Below are 11,850 nucleotides of genomic sequence, written 5' to 3'. Positions count from 1 at the left end.
TTGAAGTGATGTTGTAACTTAAATTGTTGTAACATGACAAATTATTATGACATACTGTTATTACATGACATTATAACAGTTTAAGTCAAACGTGAATTGTTATAATGTGATATTGTTAGATGTTATAACTGAAAAAGTTATAATCAATATATAAATTAATATATATAATATATATAGTTATTGATATAGGAGACAATAAAGTGTATTATTTCATATAAAACAATTACATATTATCATTAAAATGTAAAAGTCTCTGTGTTTATATATCCTGCATTCAATGTGCAATGTGCATTTGTGGCCTAATAGTAACCAGAAAAGACATAACATCAACTGAAGGATCAATATTTTATTTTTTATAAATTTAAGTCCCTCACCTCACACTGGGCTTCTTATTTAAAAGAATATATATTTTACCTGCATTATGTAATGACAAAACAACAAATGGCAATAGTGATATACTGTAGCAAAGAGATGCTACTGGAGAAAACACCCATAACAGTACTACCAGTGTTTCACAACCCATGTTTATGTCGACTGATATCTGAAAGTGGGGTTTATGAGGAGACATTAAACGCAGCATTTGGTATTAATCCAACATGTTTGTTTCCATAAAGGCCAACACGCAGTATATTTTTTGCAGTGTTCATTCTAAGTATCTTTGATTTACAGTTACATTTTGTATCTCTAGTGTCATTAATTGATTTGTCTTCATAACAATCATAGATCTCTTCAGTGCATTCGGTTAAACTAAGAAAGGCATCTGTCTTTTCTTTCTAGTCATTCCTTACGATATTACAGTACAAATGATATAACTGAGCAGCCTTAAAAATAAATACATCTTTTGATATGATTTGATGCATCTGACCCTAAATTTTTAAGTTAAAAATGCTATGCAGTTTGTCTATATGTAGATCTGAAGCTGAACATGACAATTTGATCAAATTCCACATTAAAATACATCAAGATCCTAGAGTACAGTGGCATACTTTGAGTGGTCTGTGTATCCTCTACAGTACATATGGTTTGAATTCCCAAATATACAGTAAATGAAAATAAAAGCTATGAACCCTTGAACACTTCCAACAGTCCAATCCCATTTCCACACACTGCAGTTCATTCTCAGTAGCGCATGCTGCACTCAGACTCGCTGGCGCTGCTGCTGCTGCTGCTGCCTTGTCGTCTCCGCTGCGGTCGACCACCAGACTTCCAGCTGGGTTTATCGGGCGGGTTGAGGACCTCCTCCCCTGTCTCGATGCCTAGGACCTGCCTCTGCACCAGCTTGCTGTACAGTCCCCCGCTGGCCATCAGCTGACCGTGAGACCCCTGCTCTGCCACGCAGCCCTTGTCGATCACGATGATGTTGTCTGCCTTCTCCACCGTGCTGAGGCGATGGGCGATCACCAGCACCGTGTGCTCCTGCATGATGTTGTTCAGAGCCTGCTGAACCTGAGGGGGAAACACCAGATATTAACAAAACTATCACTGAGATGAATCAACACACAAAAAAAACGTTCATTCATGTAATCATTTATTTATTTTCACTTACCATGTGCTCACTCTCTGCGTCCAGGGCGCTGGTCGCCTCGTCCAGGATGAGAACACGAGGGTTACGGATGAGAGCTCTTGCAATGGCCACCCTTTGTTTCTGCCCCCCTGACAACTGGGTGCCTTTCTCTCCAACACCTGGACAATTCAAGAAGCAATAATTCATCTTCATGACTTCATCTTTATGGTGTACAGAAATTGGTTAGCTTCAAAAATTACCCATTAAGTCTTTTTATATTTATTTTTTTACAGTAAATACCAGAATAAGCAGAATATGGCTGAGTTTGAAATCTGATACTGATATTTCTAGATTAATCTACTCCAATTAATAGGCTACATTTTGGCAAGGAAAGAGTGGCATGGTCACTGTCAAAGGGGTCCTTTGACCCCTCAACTCAAGACATCTGAAAGAAAATGCTTTCTTTGGGAACCCAGGAGTCTCCCATTTACAGACATGCTCACTTTATGCTAATCCCATGCAGTTATAGGCAAAAACCATGCAGTAAATGTGTTATTTTTTCTATCCTATTTGAATATTTCTGCATACGGACATCCTAGACAGTGTTGAAATTGCATATATTGTAAATGCTGAGACTCTTGTGGATTTAATGAGTCCAGGTGTGTTCATGTGTGATGATGTTAGCCCCCATAATAGCCATTTTACTGTTAGTGGCACCATTTTAAAAAAATTTACCCTCACTGTATAAATGACCTCTAGGATAATCACAGCCTCATGAAACTTTACAGCCACAAACTAGATATCTGGAGCATTCGGAGGGTGGATGGCTTTCCTGGGTATATTGGCAGTAAGGGGGTTTCTGAGCAATTTCCAGAATAGAAGTTCTTACCAACTAACTGCCAATTTTATACAATTCTTACAGAAATCTCTGGAAGGTTTTTGATACCAAATCACAGCATGAATTTGTCTGTGGTGCTCCTCAGGGTCTTGGTGCTATAATGTGGTAATCTGGAGGGACTTTTGGTTATTTTTTAAAATTCATTCTTGAGTGGTATCTTTTTTTAAATTGTGCACCAAGTCTGCATCTCAATCTCAACTCAAAACTTAACTAATGAAAAAAGTAACTTAGGACAAATGATAGATAATGGGAGTGGCCATTATATACTTCAATTATAATGTTCTGAGCCCTTATACACTCTAAACTTTCAAAATTTGAATAAGTGCCTAACACAATGTTTATTACATTGTTTATACCATTGTGTTTAGCACTGAAAAAGACAAAAAGGGGTCTATGATAGGTAGAGGGGGAGTGGAGGAGTAGCTTTGCAGAATAAATATCTATATCAACTTAATTTACATAGAATGTTTCAAAACAAAGTAATTGAGAAGTAACTTGGGAGAAGATCCCACTGAGCTGAAAAACTAATTTCTATCAGCAGACCAGCGCAAGGAAACTAGTATGGGGGCAATGTAGCACAATCTAACCCTAACAGTAAATGTATTAGACTTATATAGGTCCTGCATGCACTCATGTACATAAAAGGACAATGTTTGTATTTACAGTGTAGGAAAAAACATAAATCAAACTGTCTCTGACAATAATATTGGAAATTGTCTCTCAAGTATGATGATCACTGACTGGGTGTTCAATGATTATAAATGAACACATATAATAATTACTTGTCTCATAGCCTTTAGGGAGGGTGGTGATGAAATCATGAGCGTTAGCCTTGGTGGCAGCCTGCGTCACATCCTCCATGGGGATGTCACTCAGGCCGTAGGTGACATTCTCCTGGACCGTCCGGGCAAACAGCACAGGCTCCTGGCCCACAAGAGCCACCTGCAAAAAAACAGAACAAATGATTGGCTTTATGAATGAAAGACCTGAAGAAACAATGCACTCCGCTGTTGTTGTCCAAAAACTATTACAAACACATCAAAGAGCCACATTGATGCACTGGGTGAGACGTTCATTCATTACAAGTAACATGGGCGGACTAGAGCTCAAAATGTGTATTAATCCATGCCTGAAAATAGTCCCACAAATGAGCAACATTTGCTAAAAATGACGGTGAGGATTTGTTAGAAATCAGCATCTTCAGTAAGAGGTAGAGTGCAACAAGCATAGTAGGAAAGTTGGAAAGAATTCACACATAAACACAACACTTTTTGAAGAGTTTGTTTATGTCCCACCGATCTATTCTGCTCAATGGTCTGAACCACATTTCCTGCTGTGGGGTGAAAACAAGCTGCAATGCTGAGCCACTCAATACATGTATGTCTGTGTTTCACACTTCAACACAGGTTGGTTAATAATGTTACTGAGTAAATCATATGTGTGCTGATGGTTCCTGTAGACCGAAGCAAATCAGATGAGTCTTAATGATATTGCAATTAACATTTTTACTGTAAAAAAAAAAAAAGGCCCTACCATAAAACACCTGCTTTTATAATAGAGTTCAGTTCAACAATCTGTCCAATAAAAAGACTGCCACGAGCACAGGGCATTTTATCTTTATAATGCACACAAATTGAGCTAAATTACCTTCTAATAATGAACCTTGTAAACAATATAAAATAATGTAGAATGTAGTAAAATGTTGTGTAATAAACATAAATGTCAGTCAAAATAGAGACAGCAAACCACTTCCTCACCCATCAGTCCCAGCTTATAAGTCCTGGGGCTGTTTTCACAAAGACATACTTTGAGCCGGAGCACACCAGGCTCGACTCATTTCATCAAACTGATTTCAGTCTTCAAACAGCTGATTAGTCGAGTCAGATGTGCTGTTGGTTGGTTGGAGTGAAAGCTTGCTTTGCGGAATAGTTTAGACGTGCCTGGACTAGTCTGATATCTTTGTGAAACCAGTTTGCATTTCTTTCTCAATACACCACTGTCACCTCCTGAACAGGGCTTGAAATTAACTTTTTTCCTAAGGGTCCCACAACCAAGTTGTTTTTCAGTCTGCCTAATGAATATGATTTAATAATTTCATTTCAATATCTTGCATTACTTTCTCAACTCACTTTGGTTCACCATGGAAGTTTTGCTACTTGTTCCCTGCCCCTAAATCTGTTTCTGATTAGCAGGCCTTTATGGTGATCAAAATTTACATACACAGACATATTTAATAGTAAACTATTTATTTTGAACACCTTGATAATGTGCAAGTGCCTGTGTGTTGTACTGTAAAGCTTGTGCCAGTGCCACCTCACATTTTTCAAATGAAATCAAGGACACATTAATGTAATAATTTCAGAGGTCCTATTTTTAATGTCCCTGGGACAGCAGGACATCCTTGATTTTGACCGCTGCTCCTAAGTTGTAATGAGATCTGCACTCTTGGATAATATAACAAGAACGTGAGCACTGGAAATTCAAAAAAATGTATTTCAAAACTTACAGCTTCCCCGGTTTTCAATCTCCCCCAAACACAAACACACTAAAATGAGAAGTCAACCAAAATACAAAGTGGTTTCCTTGGAAATTAGGAGTAAACATTAAAAATTAAAGGCAAAACTTATAAAGTACAATATCATTAATCCCACCAACTTGAAAACGTACTGGCATGGTGCCTGATATCGGCCTACTTTATCAAATTCCACAGTTCTTCTGTTTGACCACTAGATGTCAGTAAAAGGACGCTGAACTGCTTCCTCAAGGCTACTCTAACTGCACCTCTAAAACTTCATGTTTCTAGCATATCGTTAAAGCTGAACTTTATCAAGCACACTGATGTACACTGACCTTGGAGTGGAGGTAGCTGTGCTGGAGGGTGTGCACCGGCTTTCCATCCAGCAGCACTTGGCCATGCTGAGGTAGATAAAAGTTTTCAAGCAGACTCACACAGGAGCTCTTTCCACTGCCTGAAGGTCCCACGAGGGCAGTCACCTTCCCAGGCCGCAGAGTGAACGACACTCCCTGCAAAACACACCAATGCAGGAAGTGATTTGTGTAGCAAATACATACAACACACCAGTGTAACCCTGGTATCAACGGTATGTGAGTGGATTGGAAGTGACTAAACCCCCAACTCTTTTGAATAGTGTCTTTTCAACCTTTATTTATTCAGGAAGTGTTATACACAATTAATCAACATATTGCAGTAGAAAAGTCCCCCAGAACAAACCTTGAGAATATCAATGTCAGGGCGTGTTGGGTATGCAAACGTGATGTCTTTAAACTCAACCAGACCGGTGCATGTGTCTGGAGCCTCTGTGCCAGCAGCTGGGTGTTTGGGTTCCCGGTCCAGGTACTCAAAGACCTTCTCAGCAGCTCCAACTCCCTGCATGAGGCCCGTGTACACAGACGCTATACTCTGTAAGATAAACCATACGTGACAATGATTGAGTGGATACTTTTAAGTGTCTTGTGTTTTCATACGTGCGTGATAGAAGACATCTAGACCCTCTAGACCTGTAGACATACCTCTAGACATTCTCCCAATTCAAGCATGTATATGAAAATAGATATCAAGGCACCACTTGTCATCTGATCGCTTACAACAAGGTGGCCACCATAGTAGAGGACAGCAACCTCTAAAGCAAGCTCTGACACCTGAAAAACACACATAAAACCTACTGTAACATACAGGCGTCAATGAATAAATCACATTTTCGAAAACAGATTGGATTGCACCCACAAGGATTCATTTTAAACATTAAATTTTAAACATTAAGTACATTAAATCGTTTAAATAATTTAAATTATGTTGTAACACAGTTTTATAGTAGCCTAAAATTATCAGCATGAAGAAGGTTTAACTTATGAAATGGCTGCCTTTTTGAGATGAACTGAGCAAAATTATTAAATTCCTCAAAGAAAGTTAAGAGTCAGACTCAATTAAATTGTGTTTTATAATGAATCTCCTTTTTCTTTGACTCCAGTTGATCTGTTAAAAAAGCCTGCCAGTTGCAGGCAGTCTCTTTCTTTTACTGTGCTGTTGTCCATTTTTTATACTATTATTTGGCCCTATTTTTATTAAAAGAGAAGAAATTTAAGCTTTTCTGCTGAGTCACCATGAGCAGGTTAACAAGGTTGACTAATTTTCTAATTGCTAGCAAAGAACATAACATTTTCTTAACATTTTAGCTGGCTAGCACACAAGATAACACGTTTTGTTAACTTTTTAGCTTGCTAGCAAACAATAGAATGTTTTGTTCGCTATTTTAGTTCACTAGTAAACAATATAACACTTTGTTAACTTTTTAGTTCACTAATAAACAATGTAACTTTTTGTTACCTTTTTAGCTCGCTATCAGACAACGTAATGTTTTGTTCACTTTTTCGCTAGCTAGCAAACAATGTAACATTTTGTTAACAATTTAGCTAGTTAAAGAAAGCAACAGGTAAGCAAGCATCTCCATATCGATTAATTAATTTAGGTTTACATCAGTTAACTTTGACATGCTCAGCAGAGGATAGTTTTTAACTGTGCAACAGAGCCCTGCTTAATTTTAATTCTGGATTCACACAATTTACACCTAATTTTTCTAAACTGAATCAAACTAATCTTAAATTGAATTCATCTTTAATAGTGCAATCCAGAATTCTTCACTTTATGATTCAACTGCTGATACTTACACAACTGGACCACATGTAGCAAGCATAAGCCAGCGCTTGTTTTTTGTTGAGCTGGAACATGACTAAGAGCTTGGCGTAGTAGGAATCTGCCTCCCCAGACTCGTTGGCAAAGCTCCGTACCGTCCTCATGGCTGAAATGGTTTCTTCTGCGACTTTATTGGCCTCTGCAAGGGTTGTTTGCACCTCTTTGGTTAATTTCTGGGGGAAAAAAAACAAAGACGTGACTTGAACTTGATCTGAGAATTAAACGGTCAACACAGACACAAAACCAACGCACTGTACCTTGTAATATTCGCCATAAAGTTTGGAGATGAGGGCGATGAAAGGGAATCCCATGACGGTCACCAGTGTGAGCCTCCAGGACAACCCGCACATGACGACGAAGTAGCCGACGCCCTTGATGGTGCTCCGCAGGAAGATGTTGACATTCTGGGAGATGAGATCACTCACCTGGGTGGTGTCAGCTGACAGACGTGAAAGGATGTCACCTACAGGGTGATACAGGCAGGTGATAACATTAAAGGGACTGCTCTTTTGTTGAAGAAGATCCATGTCAGAGGAAGAAATCAGCAATACAGATGGATGGGTGTGGGTGGGCGAGTGGACGGATGGATGGATGGAAAATGTAGCTATGTCACCTGTATGGTTTTCATCAAAGAAGGCAATTTCCTGCCTCATCAGAGCTCTGAAGAGACGGTTCCTGAGCCGGAGGTTCAATCTGGCAAACGTCAGGGTGAAGACTCCTCCACGTACTCCTACTGCCACTGAGCTGAGGAGAGGGTAAAGGTGTCAGAAAGCATTTAAGTTTGGCATTTCTAGGGGGTTTGGCACATGTGACGTGACATCCTAGCTTTGTCATATGTAAATATTTCATAACGTGCTCTTTCCTGGACCAATGGAGTCAAAAAATGAACAAAAACATTAGAGTCCTAGTTAACAACTCTTTGACAAAAACAAATGCCAATGTACAGAAGAGTATTAGGGCCAAAAAAAAAGCGGGAAGAATTCTTTTAATTTTGCATTTCACGAATTAAGTCAAAATGTCAAAAAACATTTGGGTAGGAGCGCTTTATGGACTGAGAATGACTTTGTTTGAGGTGATAAGGACAAATCTGTACACATCTAGATCAAGAGGTCACTCAGTAAAGCGCAGATACCTATTAGGCAACAGATGGTGAAGCACCTGCTACAATGCCACCACAACCGTCAGATGCAACCAGCAGAGATTTGCAAAGGTCCACCAACATGAACGTGACCCCCACATAAGTTGTCCTTGTGGCCTCTAGCAGCCAGTTAAGTAGAGTCAGAAGTCAGCTGTCAATGCTCGTATAAAACAGAGTAGTCAAAAAGTAGAATCACTGCCTCACAGCTGTTTGTCTCCACCAACCAGTGAAGTTACAGTTTATATCCATGTCTGTCCAGACTCATATAATGTCTGTAGTGAAGACTTTGAAGGAATTTAATAATGAACTTAACACTATATTGACCTGTAACTTTGAAGGAATTTAATAAAGAGTACTAAGAGTATTTTTTTTGCAAAATGGAAGTTCTCACTATACATGTGTGATTCCTGTGAATAATTTCCAGGTCTTCACTTAGAGACTATTTTTACAGAGGAGGATGGAGGACTGATAGAGAGCTGAACATTATGATGTCACAGTGAAGCTGATCTTTGACTTGTGGATATAAAACATCATCACCTCATCATTTTATCCTACCAGATATGTGTGTGTAATTTTGCCATAATTAGTGTATGAGTTCTTGAGTTTTGGCCAAAAATGTGCCTAGTGAGGTCACTTTGACCTTTGTCCGAGTGAACATTTGTGCCTAGTTTGAAGAAATTCCCTCCAGTCGTTCTTGAGATATCATGTTCACAAGAAAGGGATGACATGAAAACTGAAAACATAATGCCCATGGCCATAAAAACATAAAGGCATAGAAGATATCCTGAAGATATTCTGAATCACAGAGATCCTTCAGCAACCACTCATGAATGTGCACAAAAACAGTGAGGCTGATCGGTCCAGTAGAATTCAAGATAGGTTGCGGACAAGCTGCAGTTCCAATCATCATGCACGCACTGACTAATAGAGGCAGTTCTATGATTCCCTCAAGAAAAAAAAAGAAGAAAAAAAAGACTCTTTTCGAACAATTAAAATGCCTTTCTTGTTATGGTTACATTAGACCTTAAAATAAACTATAAATAAAGCCTTCAGGGAGTCAACAGATCTCTTCTTGTTCTAAAAGATCATGTCATGACAAAAGGCATTTAATTTGTTTCAAAGGAGAGCCCCTCCTCTCTGTTTCCCACACAAATACTCTTTTGTACCTTCGTCACATTATATTTATGGATGTTAAATTACAGTGCCTCTTGAAAGCAAGTTATTTTATTTTGACTGATTGACCTGCTTGTGGCTACATTTTTGTTTTTGAAAATTCACACAGGATCACTCTGCTCACATACATCACATGCAATCCATTCACCCACACTCACTGGTGAACTCACCACCAGAAGACCACCTGTAGACACTCACCTGGCTAAGGCCAGTGTTCCCACTGTGATCACAGGCTTGGCAAAATGCTCCATGCTCTTGTTAACCACAATGCTGTCTATTGCTTTCCCATAGTAGTACGGTATGAAGACCTCACCTGTAGGTTAAAGAGAGAGCGAAAGAGAAGGTCAGAGCTGTCCAACATACTTCTGTCTCTTGGTGGAACTGACTTTTCATACATGTAATGTGCTCTCCAAAACGTCACCAATGATCCAAGAAAACTTGGACAAAGATGTTTGTTTTCAAAATAACTTCAGAAACTGAGCAAAATTAGGTTAAATTAGAGCTAAAATTTTAATCAATTCTAAAAAAGTACATTGTCAACTGTTTTCATGGTAAATTGATTGTTTAAGTAATTCTGAGATTGTCACTTGCTGCTTTTCTTTGTCTTATGGGACAATAAACTAAATGTCTTTGGGTTTAGGAATGTTATCTGAAGAAAAGAAGTAATTCTGAAAAAAAAACTCCTCTTGAGCTCTGAGATATTTTGATGGACATGTTTCTTCTTTTTCTGACATTTCATAGGCCAAATGATTTGTTGAAAAAATAAGCACACTAAGTTATTCTATTAGTTATGTAGTAGGTATTTAAGTTATTGTCTACAGAGCAACTTGTTTTTCATGTCACTGAGGTACAGGCCACATTAGGTGTTAGGTTGTATACTGTATTTTAAAGTGGAAACAGGGCTGCAGTTAACATTATTTTCATTGCTGATTAATTATTATTTTCTTGATTAATCGATGAGTTGTTTAGTCCACGAAATATCCGAAAATTGTGAAAAATGGTGATCAATGTTTGATGTGTTTTTGGTATTCGGTCCACTTTCTGGAGTGCCGCACTGAAGCGGTTTATGCGACTGAGTTACTGAGTAACGTCGTGAAAGACATGACACCCATAAATGCACTGCATATTTGATAAGGTGCATAAGGTCTGTCTATCTAATTCTGATTTTTATCTGTGTTATAAAATACGGGGAAAAAAAACTTTTGTTCCTTTATTGCGACTCTGAAGTTTAGCTGTGGTTGTACTTTAGTGAAGCAATGCCCAAAGTGTTGTGTAATCTGGAATGAGTCAGTCATAACCTTCAGATCCACTTAAACACAACTGCCATAGGTCGACTGTAGACCTATTTCACATGAGCATGCAATCCTGTGTAACAAACAAGATCAAAGACTGTGATTGGCCTGGTTTATGTTACCATGTAAAGGTTTACTCACACACAGCAGAGATGAGGAGGAAGAGGGTGGCTACAGACAGCAGCCAACCATCCTTTCTGCAGTAGGTCAGGAGACGTCCCAGTGTTGCCCCAGAGCTGGTCTTCTCTTTCTCTTGATTTCCCTCCTCCTTTGTCTCCTTCCTCTCCTGCTCTTCCTCACTAGCTGCCCCCACAAGCTTCTCAGTGTCCTCGGAGCCCTCTCTACCTCCACTACTGCTACTGCTGCTGTTGTGAGTCCTCGCTGGTTTGGACTCCTTCCCAAGCTGCCCCCAGAGTGGCATGACACCCAGAGAGGAGGCACAAGTCCAACATATCAGGCTCAGGATGCAGGGCTCTTGGGTCAGCGAGACATGCTCGGTCAGCATCAGCAGCTTGGCAAGGGCATAGGTGATGATGACCAGACAGATGAAGGTAATGACGGTGGTGACTTTAATGACCCTTGGTGGGCCGTCTTCTCTGTTCCATGACACCCCTATGGAGGCTCCCAGCAGGAGGGAGGCTCTGAGCACTACAGTGCCCCAGAGGTCCAACGTTGAATTGAAAATGTTAAAGTTCAGGACGTCCTCTGTTATGCTCTCGTGTGACCCACGTGTGTACAAGACAGTGGTGATGACCACGTCCAGCAGGGTGTACAACACAGTGCAGCTCACAGTTACCTTCATGCCCATCCTGATTATGAAAACAGAGTTAATATTTGTATTATTTATAGTTAACACTTATAGTTACAGTACCAGTCAAAAGTTTGGTCATACCTTACCATTCACTTAAACAAGAAAGTGCATACAAACTTTTGACTGCTTAAGTTATACTGCTAGCAAAATCACAATTTTTCTGTTAATGTGCATTTTTCTTTTATTTTCATCAGAGACGGACCAAACATATTGGACCAATATTGGCCTATGACAGCTATACTGGTCTATATCAGTACCAGAATCTGTATGTTATTCATTATGCACCAATATGAAAACTTTTTTACATGACATAGTGCAGAATG

At 39.3% G+C, this 11,850-nt stretch overlaps 1 protein-coding gene across 1 annotated transcript; it reads right to left on the bottom strand.

The window, feature by feature from the left end:
* Positions 1 to 331: 331 nt before the first annotated feature.
* Positions 332 to 11,627, bottom strand: abcb9 (ATP-binding cassette, sub-family B (MDR/TAP), member 9). The gene is made up of 11 exons (XM_084729187.1): positions 10,858 to 11,627; positions 9,623 to 9,737; positions 7,727 to 7,857; positions 7,371 to 7,576; positions 7,089 to 7,286; positions 5,934 to 6,062; positions 5,635 to 5,823; positions 5,253 to 5,426; positions 3,185 to 3,344; positions 1,547 to 1,683; positions 332 to 1,446 (listed from the first exon to the last, which is right to left on the bottom strand). Exons 1-11 carry the CDS (start codon positions 11,522 to 11,524, stop codon positions 1,120 to 1,122), a joined length of 2,433 nt encoding a protein of 810 aa, XP_084585313.1. The 5' UTR covers positions 11,525 to 11,627; the 3' UTR covers positions 332 to 1,119.
* Between the last annotated feature and the right edge of the window lie 223 nt (positions 11,628 to 11,850).

The sequence above is a fragment of the Lutjanus erythropterus genome, chromosome 10, assembly GCF_056507025.1.
Source record: "Lutjanus erythropterus isolate fLutEry1 chromosome 10, fLutEry1.hap2, whole genome shotgun sequence".
In the NCBI taxonomy this organism is placed as follows: domain Eukaryota; kingdom Metazoa; phylum Chordata; class Actinopteri; order Lutjaniformes; family Lutjanidae; genus Lutjanus; species Lutjanus erythropterus.
The sequence above is the reverse complement of the archived record's forward strand: the minus strand, read 5'-3'. Positions and strand labels throughout refer to the sequence as shown.